The 25,684-nt window shown below is 47.3% G+C and overlaps 1 protein-coding gene across 1 annotated transcript; it reads right to left on the reverse strand.

The window, feature by feature from the left end:
• Positions 1–2,448: 2,448 nt before the first annotated feature.
• Positions 2,449–19,435, reverse strand: CDK5RAP1 (CDK5RAP1 mitochondrial tRNA methylthiotransferase). Its single transcript, XM_083618704.1, has 14 exons — positions 19,189–19,435; positions 17,767–18,098; positions 16,803–16,906; positions 16,449–16,483; positions 16,211–16,311; positions 15,340–15,550; positions 13,669–13,789; positions 12,410–12,640; positions 12,216–12,313; positions 10,184–10,239; positions 9,011–9,141; positions 7,083–7,232; positions 4,747–4,887; positions 2,449–3,115 (listed from the first exon to the last, which is right to left on the reverse strand). Exons 2-14 carry the CDS (start codon positions 18,080–18,082, stop codon positions 3,026–3,028), a joined length of 1,785 nt encoding a protein of 594 aa, XP_083474830.1. The 5' UTR covers positions 18,083–18,098; positions 19,189–19,435; the 3' UTR covers positions 2,449–3,025.
• Positions 19,436–25,684: the final 6,249 nt, after the last annotated feature.

A 25,684-nucleotide genomic window follows, 5' to 3' on the forward strand; every position in this document is an offset into this window, starting at 1 on the left:
CCAACATCAGGGTCTTTTCCAGGGAGTCTTCTCTTCTCATGAGGTGGCCAAAGTCTTGGAGCCTCAGCTTCAGGATCTGTCCTTCCCGTGAGCACTCAGGGCTGATTTCCTTCAGAATGGAGAGGTTTGATCTTCTTGCGGTCCATGGGACTCTCAAGAGTCTCCTCCAGCACCAGAATTCAAAAGCATCCATTCTTCGGCCATCAGCCTTCTTTATGGTCCAGCTGTCACTTCCATACATCACTACTGGGAAATGGAATGACTAGTATTCCCATAGTTAAGTAACGTGCAAGAAATAAAATTGCTTTAAACTTCTGAGTCCTGGCAAAAGGCAATGTGCGCACCCCATGTGTGGGACTTGTGTTTGTGTGTTTGCAAACCCCTTTGGAGCTGATGGGAACCACACAAGGATTCCTGAACAGGCTTTGCACAGCTCCCATTCATTTCAAGGAAGCTTGCATGAGAGAGCTTGCAAGTGGTTTGTGTCTTTCCAGTCTTGTCTTTCAAGGGCTCTGCATGGCTTCTAGCCAGGATGACTATGCTTTGCCTTCACAGCGGGAGGGAAGAGGGGTCTTGTGCTCCAATCCTGCTCCCTGGTTTCCCACAGGCAACTGTTTGGCCACTGGGGGAGCAGGATGCTGGACTAAATGGGCCATTGGCCTAATCCAGCTTTCTCTTTGACATTCTTCTGATGTCTTTCTTTTGATGGACGAACAGAGCACAGGGTTCCTTTGATGGGTTTACGTCTCTCATTCCTCCTGTATTCCAAGCATCAGCCTGTGGATCGTGTCCAGCAAAATATACTGTTTGCCTGATTATCTTGTCTCCCCCTCAATTTCTTCCTACCCAAAATGTCAGCATTGCTATTTCCCCTTCATGAAGGTTTTCAGCAGTAAAGTCCTCTTTCTGCGTTAATAAGCCTTTTGTTTCCTCTGCATACTTATTTATTTATATTCAATGGATTTATAAGTCACTTCACAGAGTAGAGTTATTGAAGTGGTGTACAATGAAAGAGAAAATGAAGTAAAGAAAAGAAAATGTAAACTCTAAAAACACTTTAAGTCATATCTACTATCTATCTAACCACCCTTCATAAACCCTAATTAAACACGTGGTCCAAAATGGGCAGAGGAAGGAGATGCCAGATCTCCTTTCCCAATGCAATTAAAATGTGTATAAAATATCTGCATATATAAAAGAAATTTCGATTCCAATCCAAAAACAGTGGAGCTTGCTTAAGAGGGTACCAGGGGTATGGTCCAATCGCCTTCTCAATCCGGCCCACGGACGGTCTGGGAATCAGCATGTTTTTACAAGAGTAGAATGTGTCCTCTTATTTAAAATGCATCTCTGGGTTATTTGTGGGGCATAGGAATTCATTCATTCCCCCCCCCCAAAATATAGAATCATAGAATCATAGAGTTGGAAGAGACCACAAGGGCCATCGAGTCCAACCCCCTGCCAAGCAGGAAACACCATCAGAGCACTCCTGACATATGGTTGTCAAGCCTCTGCTTGAAGACCTCCAAAGAAGGAGACTCCAACACACTCCTTGGCAGCAAATTCCACTGTCGAACAGCTCTTACTGTCAGGAAGTTCTTCCTAATGTTTAGGTGGAATCTTCTTTCTTGTAGTTTGGATCCATTGCTCCGTGTCCGCTTCTCTGGAGCAGCAGAAAACAACCTTTCTCCCTCCTCTATGTGACATCCTTTTATATATTTGAACATGGCTATCATATCACCCCTTAACCTCCTCTTCTCCAGGCTAAACATGCCCAGCTCCCTTAGCCGTTCCTCATAAGGCATCGTTTCCAGGCCTTTGACCATTCTGGTTGCCCTCCTCTGGACACGTTCCAGTTTGTCAGTGTCCTTCTTGAACTGTGGTGCCCAGAACTGGACACAGTACTCCAGGTGAGGTCTGACCAGAGCAGAATACAGTGGCACTATTACTTCCCTTGATCTAGATGCTATACTCCTATTGATGCAGCCCAGAATTGCATTGGCTTTTTTAGCTGCCGCATCACACTGTTGGCTCATGTCAAGTTTGTGGTCAACCAAGACTCCTAGATCCTTTTCACATGTACTGCTCTCAAGCCAGGTGTCACCCATCTTGTATTTGTGCCTCTCATTTTTTTTGCCCAAGTGCAATACTTTACATTTCTCCCTGTTAAAATTCATCTTGTTTATTTTGGCCCAGTCCGGCCCCCCACATGGTCTGAGGGACGGTGGACCGGCCCACGGCTGAAAAAGGCTGCTGACCCCTGGTAAGACATACCCTTAGGTGCTGCAACCACAAATGTCAAAATGTGGCACAGGACACATGTCCCAAGTTCTGACCTGACGGGCTGTGTGTGTCACCTGTAATAGCCCAATAGAAAATACATCAAAGCGTGAGTTAACATTATAAATCGTTCCTCGTTCTGCAATAAGCAACCAACATACAATACTCGGGTCAACAGCTTTTATTTTAAGAAGACATACATTTACATAGGTGTTGTTGTTGTTTTCCTATTATGTTTTTACTGTAATTTTACTGGTGTTAGCCGCCCTGAGCCCGGCTCTGGCCGGGGAGGGCGGGGTATAAATAAAATTTATTATTTATTATTATAATTACAGGCCAACTTGTATGGCTGGAGCAATCCAGACATGCCTAAGTCATTAGTGACTTAAGTTTCTGCCAATGTTCCTACTGTCCACCAAAGGATACTGGTCGTCCCCCTGTCCCCGTCCCCCCGGTCAGACAAGTCTCTTTGGAAGACAACAGCCTTAGCTGGCCACTTAAGTCTCCTCATCAGCACAAATGCCAACCAAGCACAGCATCAGCAAGGAGGAGCGCTGGCTGGGCCCCACCTAATGGCAGGTGTACTAGAAAACTGACGCTGGCCCCTGCCTGGCAAGGCAGAGGGGTGAGGAAGGCTGACCGACCAGGTCATTTAACTGAGCAACCCTCTTAGCAGAGCTGGGACATGCCAGGATCTGTCTCCAGTCCCAAAATCGCCTTCTGCTCCTCCCTTCCACCCACCCCTTCAGTCTGCACCTCCAAATGCTGTGGATCCTTTCAGTGTGGTTCGGCGGAGTGGGATGCCCCTCAGCGTCTGGGAGCTGGAAGAGGAGATCTGGAAAGAAGGAAGGTGCGTGTGCATGTTAGGAGGTGCCCTCGTAATAAGGAACCGGAGAGTTCACCTGCAAGATCGCCTGACCTCCAGATGCAACCACTCAACCGCTTCAATCTGTGGAACTGGCAGTGCCTACACTTTGGAACTCCCTGCCTAGTGATATCAGGCAAGGCGCTTTCATTGTACAGTGGTACCTCGGGTTACAGACGCTTCAGGTTACAGACTCTGCTAACCCAGAAATACTGCTTCGGGTTAAGAACTTTGTTTCAGGATGAGAGCAGAAATTATGCTCCGGTGGCGCGGCAGCAGCAGGAGGCCCCATTAGCTAAAGTGGTGTCTCAGGTTAAGAACAGTTTCAGGTTAAGAACGGACCTCCACAACGAATTAAGTGCTTAACCCGAGGTACCACTGTACTCTCTCTGGAAGATGACTCTATAAGTCATCTTTGTTTAGTCAAGCTGATGCAGACACTTAGAAAGTTGGTGTGAGATTTCATCCATTTTTAGCCTATCATTTTCACTTTGTGAAAAGTCTTAAATTATTGCTGCTAAAACAATAAAATTATCACTAAGAAGAATTATCTTTTTTTGTAAACCGCTTGGAAGGACTTTTTTAAAAAATAAAATAAAAATCCAATCACGCAGCGTAGACATTTTGTGAAATAAATAAATAATCAGGCAGTAGGATTTTTCTAGTGTACAGTAAACTATGGAACTCCCTCCAGCAGGCAGTGACAGTCTCCTACCTGAATAGCTTTTAAAGAGGATTAGACCAGTGTGGGAATCAGTGTGTTTTTACATGACTAGATTGTGTATTTTTATTTAAAATGCACCTCTAGGTTATTTTTGGGGCCTGCCTGGTGTTTTTACATGAGTAGAATGTGTGGTTTAAAATGCATCTCTGGGTTATTTGTGGGCCTGCCTGGTGTTTTTACATGAGTAGAATGTGTGCTTTTTGTGGGGCACAGGAATTCATTCATATTTTTTTTCCAAAATATAGTCTGGCTCCCCACAAGGTCTGAGGGACAGTGGACCGACCCCCTGCTGAAAAAGTTGGCTGACTCCTGGATTAGACAATTCATGGAGGGGGAAGATAGCCATAGGTGGCCACTAGCCCTGATGGCTCTGTTCTCCTTGTACTCTCAGAGGCAGCGTGAAGAAGAAGAAGAGTTTGGATTTGATATCCCGCTTTATCACTACCCAAAGGAGTCTCAAAGCAGCTAACAATCTCCTTTCTCTTCCTCCCCCACAACAAACACTCTGTGAGGTGAGTGGGGCTGAGTGACTTCAGAGAAGTGTGACTGGCCCAAGGTCCCCCAACAGCTGCATGTGGAGGAGCGGAGACGCGAACCCGGTTCCCCAGATTACATGACTACCGCTCTTAACCACTACACCATACTGGCTCTCGCCCTGGCGTGCCCTGAAATACCAGTTTCTGGGACCCCAAGTGAGGAGAGGGGCTGCTGCCCTTCCCCAATACCCCTTTTGGGGCTTCCCCCATTAGGGCATCTGGCTGGTCACTTGAGGAGGCCAAGATGCTGGACTCGTTTGGCCTTGGAGCGCATTTAGCTGCTGCTCTCTCCTTACACCATTTGCTTCCACCTAGGAAAAAGCAAGGGACTGGTCAATCACCTTCACCAGGACATAATCGCCTGGCTGGACTCGGACTTGGGATCCCAAGCCGGTGCCATCATCCACCTCCACGTCTGGGAAGATCACTTTGATGTTGCCATCGTTCCGGCCACACAGGTCCAGGGCTGAGCGTTTGCTCGTCTGGGGAAGCAAGGAGGGCGTGTGTTAAATTTATTTATTTCATTGGTTAATTAACAACAACAGCAACAACAAAATAATGCAAACATAACAAAGAGGGGCAAAAGATTGAAAATGTAAAGCATGAAGCATCACAGCCAAGAAGGAAAAAAGTACAAAGATATAGCACAGCTCCAATGGGATAAATCAAATATTGTTTATAAAGATTCCCTTTACAGATAATAAAGCTTTGTAAATATAAGTGTTCTCTACTTGTGAATTCCATCATGATTGAGCATAAAGCTTCTAGAGTCTTAAACAAGCCATCAATGAGTGACCTTTTGCCTCAATGTTTGTATAAGGAATAAACTTGCGCCATATATCAATTAAATGCTCTGCCCTTCAGATACTTTTAGTTTATGGGATATCTTTCCAAGAAGGGCAGTTTGCCAAACTGCTGAATACGAGCAATCCAATTTATTAGGATTGAGGGTGTTTCAGGATTTGACAGGCATTCCTAAGCCTGGAGGAAAAAAGCTTGGGCAACAGCCGTACAAATTTCCAAGTTCAGGACAGTTCAGGACACCAAAATGATCAGGGAGATGAACGACACCCCCCCCCCCCATGAAGGAATGTTGCAGCTTTGGGGGCTTTTTTGTTTAGAAAAGACTCAAGGAAGAAGAGACGTGCAGATGTTTATAAAATCAGGCACGGAATGGAGGAAGCGGGAAAGTTTTTCTTCCTCTCTCCTAACACTGGAACGCTTGGATATCCAACTAAGCTGAATGTTGGGAGATTTGGGACAGATAAAATAAAGTCCTCCACACAGCACAGAGTTAAACCATGGAACTCCCTGTCGCAGGAGGCAGTGGGCCGCCTTAAAAGAAGATAGGACAAATTCATGGGGAAAGCTATCAGAGCCTACTAGCCAAGATGGCTTGGCTCCACCTCCGCAACTGGAGACATTAAATGCTTCTGAATACCAGCTGCTGGAAACCGCAGGAGGGGAGAGCGCTTGCATCCTGCTTGCGTGTTTCCCATGGGGGCATGTGATCAGCCGCTGTGAGAACAGCATGCTGGACTAGATAGGCCATTGGCCGGATCCAGTGGGGTCTTCCTAGGTTCTCATGTTCCCAGCTTGATTACTGCAATGCATTCTGCGAAGGGCTGCCCTTGAAGACAGTCCCGGATACTGTAGCAAGTAATAATAATAATAATAATAATAATAATAATAATAATAATAATAATAATAATTTATACCCCACCCATCTGGCTGGGTTTCCCCAGCCACTCTGGGCGGCTTCCAACAGAACACTAAAACACAATAAGCTATTAAACATTAAAAGCTTCCCTAAACAGGGCTGCCTTCAGATGTCTTCTAAAAGTTTGGTAGTTATTTTTCTCTTTGACATCTGGTAGGAGGGTGTTCCACAGGGCAGGTGCCACCACCAAGAAGGCCCTCTGCCTGGTTCCCTGTAACTTGGCTTCTCGCAGCAAGGGAACTGCCAGAAGGCCCTCGGAGCTGGACCTCAGTGTCCGGGCTGAACGATGGAGGTGAAGACACACAGCAAGGTCAGCTCCTCTCCTCTCTGCTCCCCTCTTTGGATGCTAAAAGCAGACCCCCTGACACCACCACTCACTATGTGCAGAAGAGGCAGACATTGGAGGACTAATTACAGGTAGGTAGCCGTGTTGGTCTGCCCTAGTCGAAACAAAATGAAAAAAAATCCTTCCAGTAGCACCTTAGAGACCAACTCAGTTTGTTATCGGTATGAGCTTTTGTGTGCATGCACACTTCTTCAGATACACTGAAACAGAAGTCACCAGACCCTTATATATAGTGAGAGGGTGGGGAGGGGTATTACTCAGAAGGGGGGTGGGAATGGGTGACTGGCCGATAGGTGTGGTAAACCTGTTGACGACTGTTAACGACTGCAATTGGTCTTACAGGAAAAAGCAAGGGGTGAGATGGCTAAAAATAGCTTTATCATGTATAATGAGATAAGAATCCAATGTCTCTATTCAGACCAGGTTTCTCCAGGGTTTTAAGTTTGGTAAGAAGTTGCAATTCAGCAACTTCTCTTTCCAGTCTATTTCTGAAATTCTTTTGTAATATGACAGCTACTTTGAGATCTTGTATAGACTGTCCTGGGAGGACTAAGACCGCTCTCTGCCTCCGCCCTCTTGACTCCTGTGGCATTTATTGAAGTGGCACTCACACTCTCTACCAAGACCACTTGCACTCGTCCCACGGCGGCTGCGTTTGCCCAGGACGCCTCCTCGCGAAAGACGGTCATGAGCTCCTTCAGCCGCCTCTGCTTCACTTCAGGGGGCACGTCGTCCTGCAGGCGGTGAAACGCCCGGGTTTTCTGGGGGAACAAAGCGCCAATGACTCGGAGACAGAAGCCCTGCACCTTGTTCAAAAGGGGTCACCTGCATTCTGCACACACCCCGTTCAAAATTCTGTGGCTCTTCAAATTCTGCAATGGGAATCAGAGAATTGTAGAGTTGGAAGGGGCCAATAGAAGTTATGTCCCGATCAAGGGAAGTCATAAGCTTCAGCCTTGGTCAGACCACACCTGGAGTCCCATGTCCAGTTCTGGGCACCACAATTCAAGAAGGATATTGACAAGATGGAAGGTGTGCAAAATGATCAAGGGTCTAGAAACCACGCCTTATGAGTAACGGTTGAAGGAGCTGGTTACCGTATTTTTCGCTCTATAAGATGCACCTAGTTTTAGAGGAGAACAAGGAAAAAAAAATATTCTCTCCCTCTCTGCACAGCGCCCCTTAAGCGAAGCAGCAGGAGAAACAGAGCCTCTTCCATTTCTCCTCCCACTTTTCTCCAGCAAAGCAGGAGGAGAAACGGAAGGGGCTTCGTTTCTCCTCCCGCTTTGCTGAAGGGGCGCTGCACAGCTTTCCCTCTCTGCGCAGCGCCTCTTCAGCACTGAAGAGGCGCTGCGCAGAGAGGGAAGCTGTACAGTGGCTCTCCAGCGAAGCGAAGTCAGAACAGCAAGAGGGATCACTGCGCAGCGAAAGCAGCAATCCCTCTTGCTGTTCTGGCTTCTGGGATAGCCGTGCCAAGTCTCTTCAGGGCGGGGGGAGAGCTCCTCCCGCCAAGCTCAGGAGGCTTTGCGTGGCTATCCTTGAAGCCAGGAGAGCGAGAGGAATCGGTGCACAGCGATCCCTCTCTCTCTCTCCTGGCTTCAGCGATAGCTGCGCAGCCTGCATTCGCTCCATAAGACACACACACACATTTCCTCTTACTTTTTAGGAGGGGAAAGGTGCATCTTATAGAGAGAAAATTACGGTATGTTTAGCCTGGAGGAAAGAAGAAGAGAGGTGATATGACAGCAACCTTCAACTATCTGAAGGGCTTCGTCCCAAACTGGAAATCACCAGAAATTCCTACTATTGCGGAGTGGCAGACAAAAATGATGAGTTTTGCGGAGCTGGCCAAACTGATGGAAAGAATCTGGGATAAGGACGGTCAAAGGTTTCAAGAAAGTTGGGAGTAAATTTATGGTGTATATAAAGGATAATTGTAAAACTTTAAAAACACTGGCAGGACTGAAATAGCTCTTACAATGTACGACAGATATAAGTTAAAAAAATAGAATACGCGATCTAAGAAAATAAGGGATACTCGCTGAAGGGAGGGAGGGAAGTCGCAAGCTCGGTGACTTATGCGATTTACTGTATTGTACTTTATAAAAGTATGTATAAGGAAAACATTTTTTAAAAAAAAAACCAACACAAATATCTGAAGGGCTGTCACATGGAAGAGGGAACAAGCTTGTTTTCTCCTGCTCTGGAGGGCGGAACCCTTTCATGTCATTTGAAATGTCAATTTCATGTCATTTCATGTCATTCCAACGCAACATCAGGAAGAACTTTGTGACGGCAAGAGCCATTCGACAGCGGAATGGATTCCCTCAGGAGGTGGTGGCCTCTCCCTCCTCAGAGGTTCTTAAGCAGAGGTTGGCTGGCCAACTTCCAGAGCTTCTTTAACTGTGATTCCTGCACTGCAGGGGGTTGGACTAAATGACCGTTGGGGATCCCTTCCAGGATTTCACCCCCACCCCCCCAGGACTTGGAGGCAGAATGTGCTTGCTTTGTCCGTTCAGTAAGGGGCTGCCATTCTCACCTCCCTCATGCTGTAAGCAAAGATGAAGGCCGTGTTGTAGCGGACCTCGCAAAGGAGGGACAGCGTCTGCCGGTGGTCCTCTTCCGTCTCCCCACAGAAGCCAGCAATGAAGTCGCTGCTGAGAGTCACATCTGCAACGTTGAGGGGGCATAGTGAGACACTTAGCGGGAATCAGAGAAAATGGGATGGTGCAGCAGGTGGAAACCAGCGAAGAAAAAGGAGGTTCTTTCTGTCTCAGCACACACGTATTATTTACTGAATTTATATACAGTGGTACCTCAATTTACGAACTTAATCCGTTTCAGAAATCCATTCTTAAACCGAAACAGTTCTCAAACCGAGGTGCGCCTTCCCTAACGAGGCCTCCTGTGCCCTTCCACCATTCAGATTCCATTCTTAGACCAAGGTCAAGTTCGCAAACCGGACACTGCTTCCGGTTTTGTGGAGTTTGTAAACCGAATCGTTCGTAAACAGGACTGCTCTTAAACCGATGTACCACTGTACCGCTCTATACCCGGGGGTCTCAGAGCGGTACACAGAACAAAATCAAAATATAAAACCCAAAAATATATAATCGAAATAAAAACAAGAACCCACTTATGACCATTAAACCTCAGGAAGGAATCCCTAACTTCGCTCAGCTCTGGAATGAGGTGTGCCCGTCAAAACTCTCATTTTGGGGAAACCTCAGCAAGAAGATGGCAGCCTCTCGCCCAGCCCCTTGTTCCAAGGAAAACTGTACGTTTGTCTTGAGAGCAGCAGATCAGTTCCCAGCCGGCTCTATGCTTCCATCTGACAGCCTGAGAATTTGGCTGTCACATTCTTCTTGGTGTCCCTTCCCGTTCTACAAATCTATGCAATCTGTGACACCACCAGCACCATACATTTTGAGCAACCTTGTCTTTAATATCATTCTGGCCACCTGGCCTTGAACCCACCCTGCTTCTTCAGCTCCCCAATCCTGCACCCTCTCCTGGCGCTCCCTTGCCCATGAAGCAAAACTATTTCCCCATCACACCAACACAGAGAAATACCCCTTATGCAATTCAGCCCCGGCACTTCACTTTCACACGGTCTCGCAGGTGAAGCTGAAAGTCCATAAAGATGTAAGTCAAGCCAGTAGGGAAGTGGGGAGAGTAAGGATCAGCAATGACGGCTACAGGAGGAACCAACCTGGCAAGGAGTCTCGGATGAGGTGTACGAGAGCCAAGTAAGCTTCCCGGGTATATCTGGGTGAGCGAAGCAGAGAGGGTGAAGTTATGAGGCACTGGTACAGCCTTAGGTAGCCTGTGGCATACAGATACAGGCAGGCTTCATAAGAACTGCTGCTGCCGCCAGCAAGGACTAGGATATTTTGGGAAAAGTTTTGTCGGGAGTTTTTTGCTGTTATTGATATTAATTTTCTGTATCTTTATTTTTTATGTGGAAATTGTTCAGTTCGGTTATGTAGTTTTTGATGTGTTTTATTTACTTTGCTATGTTTGTAACTATGTAAATCTTTTCATATTGTAAACTGCCTTGAGTAACATGAAGCAACATTAGGACACGGAATGTCTGTTCCTTTTCGGCCGTGGCCCCGACCTGGTGGAACGCTCTGTCACAAGAGATGAGGGCCCTGCAGGACTTGACATCTTTCCGCAGGGCCTGCAAGACAGAGCTGTTCCGCCTGGCCTTTGGCCAAGGCACAGCCTGACCCCCTCCTTCGGTAATCCTCACAGAACTCTAGCCCAATGGTGGCCGTTAATTTGACTCTGAATTGATTTTAGAATGAACTGATTTTAGAATGCATTTCAATTAATTGATTGTGATTTTATGTAAACTGTGTTACTTTTATTGTTGTTGGCCGCTCTGAGCCCGGCTTCAGGAGAGCCATCCTGACTTGTAGCTATCAATAGACTTGTAGCTATCAATAGCCCCTTTTCCATGAATCTATCTAATCCTCTCTTAAAAGCCATCCAAGTTTGTGGCCGTCGCTGCCTCCTGCAGGAGAGAGTTCTGCAGTTTAACTCTTAACTCAGTGTATCTGTCCTGAACCTTCCAACATGCAACTTCAATGGATGTCTGTAAGTTCTAGCAGTCGGCGTAGTATATTTCTTTACACCCTGCCCTTTTTCCAGATGGAACTTATCGTGGCTTACATAAAAGCTAAGAACCCCTAAAAACACAGAAAATGCAATTAAACATCCATAGAAGTAAAACTATACAAATATAAAATCTATTAAAAACCGTGCAAGTAATTACAATGAAAACAGCAAGGCTGTCTTGTTAAAAGCAGTCAGTTTCCAAGAGACTTTTGGAACAAAAAAAGTCTTCATGTCTGGAAGGCATGAGATGGACACCAACTCTAGAGCCCGACTGAATTGTTAACGAAGATTGTTGGCTTATTAAATGAACGCCATGTACACAAGGGGATACTTATGAGACGGGGAAAGCTTTCTCTATTCACTTTGTCTGTGCCATGCAAAATGTTATAAACTTTTATCACATCAGCTCTTATTCGCCTTTACTGAAGCTGGAGGCAACACTTTATAGCTCGGTCGGTAGACATAGCTGTCAACTTTTCCCTTTTCTTGCAAGGAATCCTATTCGGAATAAGGGAATTTCCCTTAAAAAAAAAGAGAAACGTTGACAGCTATGTCGGTAGAGCATGAGACTCTTAATCTCCGGGTCGTGTGTTTGAGCCCCACTTGGGGAAAAGGTTTCCTGCATTGCAGAGGGTTGAACTAGATGACCCTTATAGTTCCTTCCAACTGTATAATTCCATGATATATATGTATTTTTAATGACCGTCTGATAATGATATAGTAAAAGGTAAAGGGACCTCTGATCATTAGGTCCAGTCATGGCCGACTCTGGGGTTGCAGCACTCATCTCGCTTTACTGGCCGAGGGAGCCAGTGTACAGCTTCTGGGTCATGTGGCCAGCATGACTAAGCCGCTTCTGGCGAACCAGAGCAGCGCACAGAAACGCCGTTTATCTTCCCACCTCAGCGGTACCTATTTATCTACTTGCACTTTGATGTGCTTTCGAACTGCTAGGTTGGCAGGAGCAGGGATGGAGCAACGGGAGCTCACCCCGTCACGGGGATTCAAACCGCCGACCTTCTGATCGGCAAGTCCTAGGCTCTGTGTTTTAACCCACAGTGCCACCTGTGTCCCTAATGATATAGTAGGGATGTCTAAAATGTGCAAGAGCTCCGACTCACCCTCTCCTCATCGCCTCCAGGACACGGGTGCTTCCGCTCTGGACCGGGAGGTGCAGATGTTTGCAGATGTTGTGCCTCTCCTTCATGAGCTGGAAGACCTGCCGAGAACACAGCGGCCATCAGTGGACCCCAGGCTGTGGGAAACCACTTGCCCTTGGCCAGTAGGCCAGCAGAGGAAGGGGAGCCAAACCCACCTCGTCCGGGAAGTCCTTGGGGTGCGGGGAAGTGAAACGGATCCTCATTTCCGGATCGATGGCGGACACCCGGTCCAGGAGGTCCGCAAAGCGCAACCCGCCCTGCTTGGGCTTGTAGACAGAGCTGAAGCCGCGACTCAGCTGAGTTGAGGTCGCCGAGAGGAACTGGGCCTCGGAGGTGTCCCGGTAGCTGTTGACGTTCTGGCCCAACAGGGTGACCTCCTTCACCCCCTGCAGAGGGAGGCAGCCGGGTCATTATTGGCACAGAGGAAAGGGTGGCAGGAGAAGTTAGGAACCAAAGGCATTTTACATTGCATCCAGGCAAGCAATAAGCATCACCTGAGGTCACAGCAGCATTCCAGCCCAGGCAAAAAAACTCAGGAGTGGAGGATCCCAGGCTGCAAAGCCGGCATGGTGAGTGTAGTGATCAGATGGGATTACTATGAGGAATTATAAAATATGCATCAAGCCATTGTGTCCGCGATGAAAGCATTGCGTTGACTGGGTTTGATTGATTGACAATAATTTCTGATCAAATCTCACAAGGTTCTACATTTATGCCATTTTCCCTCTACTGCCCATTTCTCTCTGCCTGACAGGCACGTATAAGCATTCTAGGATACTGGCCAGTTGCTGGTTGCTGCACCAGGCATCCTAGGCCATAAATTAATAGGTTTCTTGGATGTACCCTTCCTTGATTTTGTTAATCTCAGGGCCAGGAAATAGTTTTTCACATGAAGGTGATAAAGGTCCCTATCTTCCTTGCCATCCTTCCTCTCATGTTTACTGCTTGTTTATGACCTCTGGGGTTGCTGAATGCATTCCTCCTTTTTAGTCCTGTTTTATTTACCCCAGAAGTATGCATGCTTAAATTAGCTTTTGGTAGTTTAACTCTGTCCCCACGTGGGGTTTGTTGAAATGCTCAGAGGAAATCTGATTGGTTCTTACGAACACGGTGTAAAAAGTTCTTTTGTGAATAAAACGACCTGGGCCGAGGGGTGGAGAGGAATTATTATTCTACGCACCCCTCCCAGAGTCTTGCTGGTCAAGTCTCATGTGTATTCTATTAATCAGAGTCCCATCCTTCCTTGTTTTGATTGAACACGCTACAGTGAGGAATAAGGCTGGGCCCAGGCAGAGAGGCCTGGGGGGAGCATACCCACCCCCTGGGACTGGAGATCCCCACTTCTGGCTTCCAGGTCTCCTCCCACCTCCCTGCCTGCAATGCAGCAGGGGAGTTTCGCAGTGTGGCTGGTCACCTGGTCCGAGAGTGCTTGCACCTCCTGCAGGATGGAGGCCACTGGCCGGCTCCTCTCACGCCCGCGGGTGAAGGGGACGATGCAGTAGGTGCACATGTTGTCGCAGCCGCGCATGATGGACCTGTGTGAGAGAGAGAAGTCCCCCATGGGGTGGGTGGTGGCCAGACTGGCTTCGGTTTGCTTCCAAGGCAGGGGAGTTTGTCACCGTCTCCTTTTCCCCTCCCACGACTGAGATATACACCAAGTCTGCCAGACCAATTTGCTGGAAGATTCAGGACAGCTAAAAGGAAGTCCTTGTTCACACAGCACAAAGTTAAGCGGTGGAACTCCCTCCCACAAGAGGCAGTGATGACCAGCAATTCGAATGCCTTTAAAAGAGGACTGGACAAATTTATGGAGGAGAGGGTATCAACAGCTATTAGCCAAGATGGCTACGCTCTGCCTCAACAGAGTCCCAGTTACAGGAGGAGAGAGCTGGGTTCCTGTTTGCTGGCTTCCCCAGAGAGGCATCTGGTTGGCCCCTGTGAGACCAGGATGCTGAGCTAGATGGACCACTGGCCTGATCCTGCAGGCTCTTCTTATTGTTAGAATTCCTGCTCCGTGATTGCAGTGATGGGATAGTTGTCTATCACATGACGGTGTATGTTTGGACTCCACAGAGTTGGAAATGACGGAGACAGGGTGTTTGTGTTACTGTGTTCCGTGAAGTGGGACTATTGTCCTTTGTTCTTTTTCTCTTTGCTGTCTGATTCTAGAGAGAGAGGGAGCAATGTTGCAGTGCTCCGTGTGTGTTTATATGTAAATAAAGTAGATTAGCCAAAATGATGAGTTGCTGAGGTCTGTCACGCAAGCTGCGAAGACTCTGCGGATCCCTAAGTGTGCCGGTGTCTGTTGGCATCGGTTGCTGTGATGTTCGGGCAGAAGAAAGCTTTTGAAGCTCCCGAACGAAAGACCAGGAGGGAGAGAACATGCCAGTCAGGCATGTGTCTCTATCAGGGTCCTACTCAAGTGTAGGCTGAACTCCTGACACTTATGACACCCCTCCCCAGCTGGACAGACCAAGGCCCACCAAGGCCCCTGCACAAAAAGGATGGGATCAACCTTAAATCAAATTCTATGGTCTGTTCCAATTGCAATACCTAATTTGCCTCCAAGCGACAGGGAGGAAAATCAGGATGCTTAAAAGGAGCCGTGAAGGAACGGGTGTGAGAGCCAAGAGTTGACTCTGGGGAACGTCCCTAAAGCCCGAGTTTTCCTTTACTGATATTAATTATGGGGCAGGTTTTCAGCACCTACTAAAAAATTCCTGTTCAGCCAAGTCTACCCACATGCTTACGAAGTTAGTGTGAATTTTAGCCTGCTTTAGTATTTTCAGGAAATTGCCAACTGCAATTTCTTCAAATTGTATATTCAAACATGAGGGCTAGCCTCTTGATTTTTAAAATGAGGCTATTTCAGATCCAACTGCCTGTAGCCCATGGAGCTTGGCTCGTAGAAAGAACCAGGCTCTGCAACTCAGAGGGAGGCAGGTGCATGCATGAAGATGAGAGACTTGGGACCTCAAAGAGCTCTGGTCACTTTGAACAGATTCGCAGCCCGTGTGCAAGAGCACTTGAACTCGCAACCCCACAGAGGCTGACTGAAGGAGCAAGCAGCCCACCCGGCACTTACACGAAGGCCGACGTGGGGCTGGTGCTGGTGTGGACAGGCAGGATGTCTGCGTAAGTTTCATCCAGGGAGAGAAGGACGTTGGCGGCTTGCTGGCCCGTTTCGGCCACTGCCAGGAGCCTGGGAAGGTCACGGTAAGCATCAGGGCCCGCGACGACGTCGACTAACTTCTCCCGCTCCAGGATCTTCTCCTTCAGCCTCTCGGCCATGCAACCTGCAGACAGGGGAGAACTGTTTACTGCTAAATATATACTCTGCATGTTAAGGATATATTTTTACTGTTTTTACCATTAATTTCATTGATGCTTTTGAATTCTGGTGCTGGAGGAGACTCTTGAGAGTCCCATGGACTGCAAGAAGATCAAACCTCTCTATTCGGAAGGATATCAGCCCTGAGTGCTCACTGGAAGGACAGATCCTAAAGCGGAGGCTCCAATACTTTGGCCACCTCATGAGAAGACTCCCTGGAAAAGTCCCTGATGTTGGGAAAGATGGAGAGCACAAGGAGAAGGGGACGACAGAGGACGAGATGGTGGGACAGTGTTCTTGAAGCTACAAACATGAGTTTGACCAAACTGTTGGAGGCAGTGGAAGACAGGAGGGCCTGTTGTGCTCTGGTCCAGGGGGTCACGAAGAGTTGGACATGACTAAACGACTAGACAACAACAACAACCGTTAATTTCTTCTAATTTATTTGTTCAATCTGTATACCGCCCTTCATCTGTAGATCTCAGGGAGGTTCACAGCGTAAAAATACAGGATAAAAACACAAAGTGCATAATAAAAATAAGAGCAAGAACAAAACAATAAACCCTCTCCCCCTTCATATGCCCTACCCAATGCCAATCCCCCCTGCTGTGGCGTTTCGCCTTACCTAATATCCCGATCCGTAAGGGCGCTTGCAATCGGGGCCGCTTGGACTTCAGAGCCTTGAGGTATCGTAAGCGGTTCCAGATTGTCTGCTCAGCCTTCTCCCTGAGAAGGATCAGCAAAGGATCAGCTTTTCTGCCAGGGCTAGGAAACTATTTCTCCGAAGGACGCCAACGCACGTCACAATAAGCGAGGGTTACCTCTGTTGCCCCCCTTTGGGAAACCAGATAATACTTCCGTACCTGATTGAACATGTGACAAGGAGAACCACATCTGCCTAATGGAAGAGAGAAGGAGAAGGGGATAAATGAAAGGGAGAGAAAATATTTCTAAAACCGGATGGGTAGCATCCGAGGTCAAATGCTCCACCTAAGTGGGACAGAACTCTAGTGCCAGACTAGAACCCTCAGACTCAGATCATTCTATTTCAAAAAGAAAAAGCAAACTTTCTAGCCCTTAAGGTGGAAGAGAGCCATTGGTGAGGGCAACATGTGCCATGGGCTTCGAAACGGGAAAATCACAAGTGTTTCTCCAACTGCCATAAATCCCCACACTCTCAGTTCCCTGCCACAAGCAACTGCAGAGGCCAAGCTTACCTCCTCCAGACTGCTGGTCCTGAGGTAGCCATTTTTCTGGAGGATGGACCAGGCGATCTCTGTATCGTTGACATTCATCTGACAGCCATAAGTCTCCAGGTACACTGCAAGGGGTATGGAGGAGGAGAAGAGGAGGAGGAGGAGAAAAGGGTGGGTTTCTTGGGGAGGGGATCAAACGCTCTGTCTCCCATTCCCATCACCGATTCTTGCACTGCGGGGGGATAGACTGGATAACCCTTTGGTCCCTTCCAACTCTACAATTCTATGAAAACAATCAAAAACTGAACCATTTATGAAACACGGCAAAGACACTTAAATGTCATGTTTACGATAACCCCATGATATGGGTGGATGGTTCTTCCTGTTTTGCAGCTGGTAACTGAAATAAGACTTATCCACAGTCTTCGTCCCCAACTAATTTCTAACCAAAGAATAGAAAACCATCCTTATTGTGCTGTGTGCTGGTGTCTGATGAAGGAAGATAATCTGCTGCTGTAATTGATTAGCTGTCTTCTCCAGGCAGATATCTGATTAGCCTAGCAAAAATAATGTGTTTCCGTGAGAAATGTGTTTGTTTATGCAATAAAGATATTTAAACTTGCAAAGCACACACAAGAGGCTGTATCTATAGAGAGAGAACTGTGGTTCAGGCATTTCTTTCCAAAGTGTTTAGGCCTAAATTATAATCTTGTAAGCATGTTTGTGATGTCTGCTGTGTGAATGACACATGATGTTCTCTTGACACATCGTGCCTGAGTTTGGGAATCAAGGGGAGCATGACATTGGCAAAGCATCAAGGACTCAAGCTGCCATCCCCACCTGCAGCCCACTCCAACCTCCCTCCTTTCCACACAGGTTGCAAAACCAGAATTGAGGATCTGCAGTTCCAGTCTCCAGAGGAATCCTCAGCTCTGGAAGGTGTGTGGTGCTGTGTGGCAGGAAAAAGCAAGGCAGCAACACAGACCTTTTCTTGGGGCATCTGCCAGGGTTCTGGAGCCAAGATAGGGTGCTGAGTCCTCTGCTGCTTCAGCTGGCAAACGGTGAGTTTCCTGCACAGGTCCAGCGTCTTGTAGGAAATGCTGCAATGATGGCCCTGCCGCCAATTTAGCATGAAAATCTTCCAGGCCTCCCTTGCACTTTGCTTCTCTGCTGGGCACCCCAGGATCCAAGCCCCTGGTGGAAGCCCAAGCACAGGGTCCAGCCAGTTGCAGGGTCCAGCATGGAGGCCTCCGACAGCACACCCTCAGACCTCCCACGACGCAGCTGCGTATGGACTGCATCTTCACCTCCTGCGCCCTAAGACAACCGGCAGATTAGTGACTGCAGCAACCTTTTCCAAAGGCAGCATCAAATAAAACACAATCCAGCCAGTGGAAAGCACTAGAGTACTGGAAAGAGCACAGACGTAAATGTAAAACATCACGTGCAACAACAGCACATTTCTACATGAATGGAGAAGTTGTGGTTCTCCAAAGTTTCTGAGTGCCCCTCCTGACTGACTGAAAAAACAATAGTGCGTTAATGGTCAATTTATACATATCATTCTGCTTTGTTCTGAGATGCTTCCCCGATGTTACCAGATTATTGCCCTCTGGAGGGGCAGCCTCAAGCTACAGCTCAACAGAAGTGGGACAAAAAACAACAGTAGCAGGCTGGAGCAAAGAGTGAAAAACATTTATTGAATACAGTGGTACCTCGGGTTACAGACGCTTCAGGTTACAGTCTCCGCTAACCCAGAAATATTACCTCGGGTTAAGAACTTTGCTTCAGGATGAGAACAGAAATTGTGCTCCGGCGGCACAGTGGCAGCAGGAGGCCCCATTAGCTAAAGTGGTGCTTCAGGTTAAGAACAGTTTCAGGTTAAGAATGGACCTCCGGAACGAATTAAGTTCTTAACCCGAGGTACCACTGTATGTGGAAGATAACTGTATACAGCTGAAAACGCTGGCAGCATTAAGATAAATAATTTTTGATGGATGTAAAAGTGGAAAACTGATTTGAATGGCAATAGTAAAATATGTAGGGATGTATGATATGTAAAATGAACAGTGGAAAGAGAAAAGAAAGGGAAGTCATTGGATATTTTAAAGTTTGTAAAATGTTTATTTGGGCCTGTAAAACTGAAAATTTAATAAATATTATTTTTTTTAAAGAAGTGGGACAAAAAAACAACAACAGGAGCGGACTGTAGCCTTGGTTGCTGGGGGGGGGTGGCGCTGTGCTTGCAAAGGGTCCGATCCGCCTCCCCCTGGGAAAAGCTCCCCAAACTCTGCGCGTAAGCAGCCTCGCCCCAATGCCCCCCACTTGCCCCGAGCCCCCACTCGCACCCCAGGGCGAAGTGACCCCCACAAGGTCCTCTCCCAAGGGGGGGGAAATCTGGGCTTACCTGGCAGAGGAAGGAAAGGGGCTCCAGGGGACTTGAGCCACCCACGCGCCTGACTGCCAATCAATCAATCAATCAATCAATCAATCAATCAATCAATCAATCAATCAGCCATCCAGCCAGCCAGCTGCCTCCTCCCTCCCTCCCTCCCTGCTCGCCCACGTGGCGCCTCCAGGGGACGCCGGCGCGCCGCGAAATCCTTCCCCTCGGCGTGGAAACGGCTTCCCGGCGCTGCTCCGTTCCGCCCTGGAAACGTTCCCCCGCCCGCCCGCCGCGCGTCTTCCCCGGCCAAGGCCACTCTGGGCGGCTCGGCTCGGGCGGCGCTCCGGCCCCGTCGGAGGCCCAGGGCGGCTTCTTTGCGGAGCCGGCGACGGTTCTTTCCGGTTGCAAGAGGCCGCCGCGCCTGGGGCTGCTGGGCGGGCAGGCAGAAGTTCGTCGGGTGAAGCGTCCAAATCAGCAAAATGTATTTTATTTGTACTTCCACCCTCCGTAGTTTACAGATTAAAAATAAAGACATTGAGAAAAAGCAATTGAAAAGCAAGCAGACATTGAGGGGTATAGACAGAGATATAGATATTTGTATGTGCTTTACATTATTTGCGTGATTTTAATAGAAAATTCTTTTAAATTTTAATATTCTGCTAAAATAAAATATGCTATTAAATCCATACAAATAATTACAATAAAAATAGCAGGGCACCAGCCCTTTCATTAAAACCATTCCCCCAAACCTGTTGCGTTATTATTATTATATAGAATCAGAATTGTAAAGTTGGAAGGGACCCCTAGGGTCATCTAGTCCAGCCCCCTGCAATGGAGGAATCAGAGGTGAAGAATCCATGACAGGTGACCACCCAATCTCTGCTTCAAAGCCTCCAAGGAAGGAGAAGTGCACCACCTCCTGAGGGAATCCCTTCCACTTCTGAACAGCTCTGACCGTCAGAAACTCCCTCCTGATGTTTAGTTAGAATCTCCTTTCTTGTAACATGAAGCCACTGATTCGAGTCCTGTCCTCCAGAGCAGGAGAACACGAGCTCAATCCCCCATTGCAGGGGGTTGGACTAGATGACCCTGGAGATCCCTTCCAACTCTACTGATTCTCTGATTCTCTGTCTTAGGCTGCAGTCCTAACCCTGCTTACCAGAGAGTAAGTGGTTCCCTCACTGCGAGAAGCCAAGCTACAGGGAACCAGACGGAGAGCCTTCTCGGTGGTGGCGCCCGCCCTGTGGAACTCCCTCCCACCAGATGTCAAGGAGGAAAACAACTACCAGACTTTTAGAGGACATCTGAAGGCAGCCCTCTTTAGGGAAGCTTTTAATGTTTGATGCATTACTGTATTTTAATATTTTGTTGGAAGCCGCCCAGAATGGCTGGGGAAGCCCAGCCACATGGGTGGGGTATAAATAATAAATAATCATTATTATTATTATTATTATTATTATTATTATTAATTAAAACTTCTGAGTAGACATGGATAGAATTGTGCTGTCAGTGTGATCATGAACGATGATGCAGCCTTCCAGATTACACAGAATTCTTCAGCGTGCAGATCAGAAAAATAACTACCCCTCTCTCACGGAAAAGGTTGGCTGTAAATGCAGTTGCTTTAAATTTGAGGGGTGAGGAACTGGTATATCTCTGGATGTTGTTGGACTACAACTCCCATCATCCTGGACCATTTATCGTGCTGGCTGGGTCTGATGGTTTGAGAGGGTCTGAAGGCTTGAGGCCTATTGACGACCCTCACCTGGTTTAGCTGAAACAAAAAAAAAAATTTCCTTCCAGTAGCACCTTAAAGACCAACTAAGTTAGTTCTTGGTATGAGCTTTCGTGTGCATGCACTGTGTATCTGAAGAAGTGTGCATGCACACGAAAGCTCATACCAAGAACTAACTTAGTTGGTCTTTAAGGTGCTACTGGAAGGAAAAAAATTTTTTTGTTTTGACTATGGCAGACCAACACGGCTACCTATCTGTAACTGGTTTAGCTGGCCAGTCGAATCCGTTCCCGGGATGTGGCTGCTGTTGCATGCCGACAGCTTGTAGCAGCTTCAAGTGCAAGATGAAATTAACATTTGTTAAAAAACCTGAAGCATTGGAGAGTGTAGGAAAAGCCTTGCCAAGGAAGTTTAAGAACATTTTAATGTATGCGACAACGGCGGCAAGAGTCTTAATAGCACAAGGATGGAAGAATGAAGAAATCCCGACCAAAGAACTGAGGCAGGAAAAACTGATGGACTATGCAGAATTGGCGAAACTGACACACAAACTGCGTGACAAGGACAACTGTGACTTTAAAGAAGAATGGGAACCTTTTACAAAGTACTTAAAGAAACAACAAATTGAGCTGGACTCCTTGGCAGGTTTTGAATAAACATGCACATATTTATTATTAACAACATATAGATAGATAAATTAAGGTTCTTTACAATTTTATGATATGCAGAGAATTACAGGTATTGAAAAACCAGAGAGAGGAGCTGAGGGAAGTCGGGGGGGGGGCTCTTTCTCGGGAGGGGGGAGGGGGAAAATAAGGGGGGGCTAAGGATGATATGTCTTTTGATAAAATGTTATGTTGAAATTTCTAATAAAAACTTTACCAAAAAAAAGTGTGAGATGAGTGCGGGGGGGGGGGGGCAAAGGAGGACAAACGACCCCAGAAGCAGCAGGATGTGTCCCCACCAGAGGGACCACCCTAGCACCCCCCCATTGTGATATAGGGGGCCCATAAACCAGCCACAGAGACATCACCTTGACAACAAAGGTCCGTATATTTAAAGCCATGGTTTTCCCAGTAGTGATGTATGGAAGTGAGAGCTGGACCGTAAAGAAGGCTGATCGCCGAAGAATGGATGCTATTGAATTCTGGTGCTGGAGGAGACTCTTGAGAGTCCCATGGACTGCAAGAAGATCAAACCGATCCATTCGGAAGGAAATCAGCCCCGAGTGCTCACTGGAAGGACAGATCCTGAAGCTGAGGCTCCAAGACTTTGGCCCCCTCATGAGAAGAGAAGACTCCCTGGAAAAGACCCTGATGTTGGGAAAGATGGAGGCCACAAGGAGAAGGGGACAACAGAGGACGAGGTGGTGGGACAGTGTTCTCGAAGCTACGAACATGAGTTTGACCAAACTGCGGGAGGCAGTGGAAGACAGGAGTGCCTGGCGTGCTCTGGTCCAGGGGTTCACGAAGAGGCGGACACGACTAAACGTCTAAACAACAACAACAACAACAACAAACCAGCCACACACCCGCACTGGGTCACTGTGCGCTCAAGGTCACCCATCACATCGCACTGATGCATTGCCAAGCATTCTGCAGTTCAGACATTTGCACAAACAGCATTCTTCATTTGCGCTGAGCTTTCTGCCTCGTCCGTTTTTGAAAGGGGGCCGATCGCATCAGACCCGCGGGAAAGAGATTGCTCTCCATCATTGCAGATGGCTCCATTATTCCCCAGGAAGTTGCCAGTTGTTTATGGATACTTTTCTGGGAAGGATATTTCTGAAGCAGAATAAATATAAATAGCAGCGCCATCCTGATGGGTGGGGGCTTCAGCAAAGGACGGGCGCTTGCCATTGATTTGAAACCACCCCTTGTTGTGCGTGAAACATCTATCAGAGGCATTGAGCAACGTTTATTTTGCCACACTTCATAAGGGCGCTATGATTGCCACCTGAAGTTGTTCGCTGAGGCAGCCAAGGGAATAAAAGGATAAACATGCCTCACGCTCCCTGTGGGGCTAGTTGGGCAGTCAGGGAGATAATAGAATTTTAGAGCTGGAAGGGGTCTCCAAGGGCCATCTAGTCCAACCCCCTGCCATGCAGTGAAATAAAAAAAATGTTCATAAATGTACCAAGCAAACACGTACATAAATATATAAACCACATGTCTGAAGCAGCACAGGAAAACAGCCCTGGAACCATTTTGACTCCCAAACTGACCAAATGTTTTCTCTGCAAAGTCAAGGGAAAATGGAAAAGCCTCCCCATTGTCTTTTCCTTCACAAATCCTGTCTTAAGGGTATGTCTGTGTATGAATAGGGTGAGCCTGTGATCTGGCTCAGGAACTAAGTATTTGTCATTACAAAAGACTGGCCAGGCAACCCAGGGTATCCAATCAAGTGAGCATTAACAGGTAACCTGCCAGACAGGAGATAAACAACGCACTCAGATTTCTGCTGTAGACCGCCCTTTCTGTGATGTAGGTATGATGTGTCGGGGGGGGTGTTGGGCTACACTTCTTCTGTGGTGTATGTATGATGTTTCTGGGGGTGGTCTTGGACTCCAAGGTGGGCAATTTAAAATGTCTAAATAAGGGCGGGCACACTTTGGTTCTGGGTCCTCCTCCTCTCTCCTGCGTATGAAGGGGGCACCCTGTTGCAACTGTTCAATAAAGATCAGGCTTACGAGCTGCTTTGCTTCTCAATATTCTCTGGTTGGCCTCTGTTCTTTTCTCCGACCGATGGAGAACCTGCAAAGGACTCTATAAGGGCTCTTGTGTCCCCCATAAGGGAATAAGGGCAGAATTTCGCGGGCTGCCCCTTGATATATCGCCCAGGTGTAGCCCCTAAAAGCTTTGGGGCCCATAGGCCGTTGCCCACCCTGTCTGTTTGGTGATCTGGCCTTGATTCTGAAGGACAGCTTTGTCTCAGTCCATGTACTGTTTCAGAAAGTGCAAATGTGGTCTGAATTTCTCCAGCGCCCTTCTCTCACTCGCGGTCTGTGGTTTCGAAGCCTTGGGTTTTACAGTGAATTATAATTGAGGTTTTGGAAGAAGCCTGCTTTGTGAGCCCTCTGCTTCTCACACATGTCACAAACTCCCCATTCCCAAGCCTCTGCATCAATATTAGCTGCACATCAGAGGGTGGCGCGCATCAGCCAGCAGCGATTGTGCGCACAGAATTGTCTGTGCGAGCCCAGATGTCCCCGTGTTTACGTACAGAGTGCGTGGGTGGGTGTTTGTGTCTCTGCAAAGCCCCCCACCCAGGGATTCCCACGCTAGCTCAAAGCTGCTCTCAGCTCTGGGAGAGCTTCCAAAATCTCCCTGGGTTTGCACCACAGATTTCAATCATAAATGATTATTTAACAGTTCGTCGACAGCTCTGAAAAGGCTTGGCTTCCATGGATGGCAATGGCAACTGCAGACAGGACTCTGGGACTGCAGCCACCTCTTGGAGGAAGGAGGAGGAATCATAGGATCATAGAGCTGGAAAGGATCCCGAGGGTCATCTAGACCAACCCCCTGCAATGGAGGAGATGAAAGAGAAAGCAACAACCCCAGGCAACAGAAATAAGTTGAAAGCAGAACTGGGGGTGAGGACTGATCCCAAGAGCATCTGGGCCATATTGCACCAAACCCTTGGAGCTGTAAAAGGGATTTACTGAGAACCAGTGTGGTATAGAAGTTAGAGTGCTGGACTAGCACCTGGGAGAGACTAGGGTTCAAATCCCCACTCGGACATGAATCATAGAATCATAGAATTATGGAGTTGGGAGGGATCCCAAGGGTCATTTAGTCCAACCCGCTGAAGTTCCCCGGGTGCCCTTGCCTCACAGCATAACCTACATCACAGGGTTGTTGTAGGGATTCAACGAGAGGGGAGGGAGAACCATTTTTGCCACCTTTTGCTTTGGGGGTGGGGGGTGAAAGACGGGATACCGGTGCAAGAAATATATAATAATTAAATTGCAATAAGTTTCGAAAGACTGCTTTTAGATGCATTGGGCACCAAACAGCTGTAGAGTCCCTTTCTATTTTTGGACTCTGGTTAAACAGAACCCCTGCTTCGCTCAGCCTGGGGCAAGCTGACCTGCGTGAAGGACGCTCTGTTGTTGTTTTTTGTTCTGATGTCTCAGTATTAGCCCAGTGGGCTAATAAGTCAGAACTTTAAGGACTTAAGCTGTGATTTAAGGCTGTGTGGAGATAAACTTTCGAACCAAAGCAATGTTTCAAGACGAAGCTGGAAAGTTAAGAGTTTTGGAATGACGCAGTTAAAAATGCCGTCGCCATTTTGGGAGGCATTGTTGGAGCTCTTGGGTCTGGGAGGAGAAAGAGAGAAATAGTGCTGTTTACATATCGTGGATAAACTCCTCTGTGGGATTTAAGAGCGAAAAATGCCTGATTTATGATGGAAAGAGTGATGTTATCTACGAAGGAGATATATGGAAACCATCTGGACTTAGATTGGAAGAACGGGAAATTCACACAGGATTATTATATTTGCTTATCGGCTTAAGGAGACTAACAGAAGAGATCGTAAAAGAAAAAGAGAAATTATATGAACAAGATATGACGTGGAAACACCAAGATAAGACTGGATAGAATTATGAACTTTGTCTGGACTGATTGGGACTGATTTGGACACTAACGCAGTAATAAGAAGATGATTTGAATCCCCCTTTGGATCTTGAAGTATGGGTTCCCCCAACAAAATTTAAAAATTTGGCTTTGTAATTTGGAATTTATGTGATGTGATTTAATTTGATGTGATTGGCCAGTT

Source organism: Podarcis filfolensis, assembly GCF_964270895.1.
Source record: "Podarcis filfolensis genome assembly, chromosome: 6".
Classification (NCBI taxonomy): Eukaryota; Metazoa; Chordata; class Lepidosauria; order Squamata; family Lacertidae; genus Podarcis; species Podarcis filfolensis.

What these genes read in the sequence shown, in the direction of transcription:
- CDK5RAP1 (XM_083618704.1), bottom strand. Translation starts at nt 18,082, where the DNA reads ATGCAGTCCATACGCAGCTGCGTCGTGGGAGGTCTGAGGGTGTGCTGT. An exon ending in TGCAAGCACTCTCGGACCAG is followed by an intron (nt 12,641 to 13,668) that starts GTGACCAGCCAC and finishes CTCCCTCTGCAG; the next exon opens with GGGGTGAAGGAGGTCACCCT. An exon ending in AAGTGGTCTTGGTAGAGAGT is followed by an intron (nt 4,888 to 7,082) that starts GTGAGTGCCACT and finishes TTGCTTCCCCAG; the next exon opens with ACGAGCAAACGCTCAGCCCT.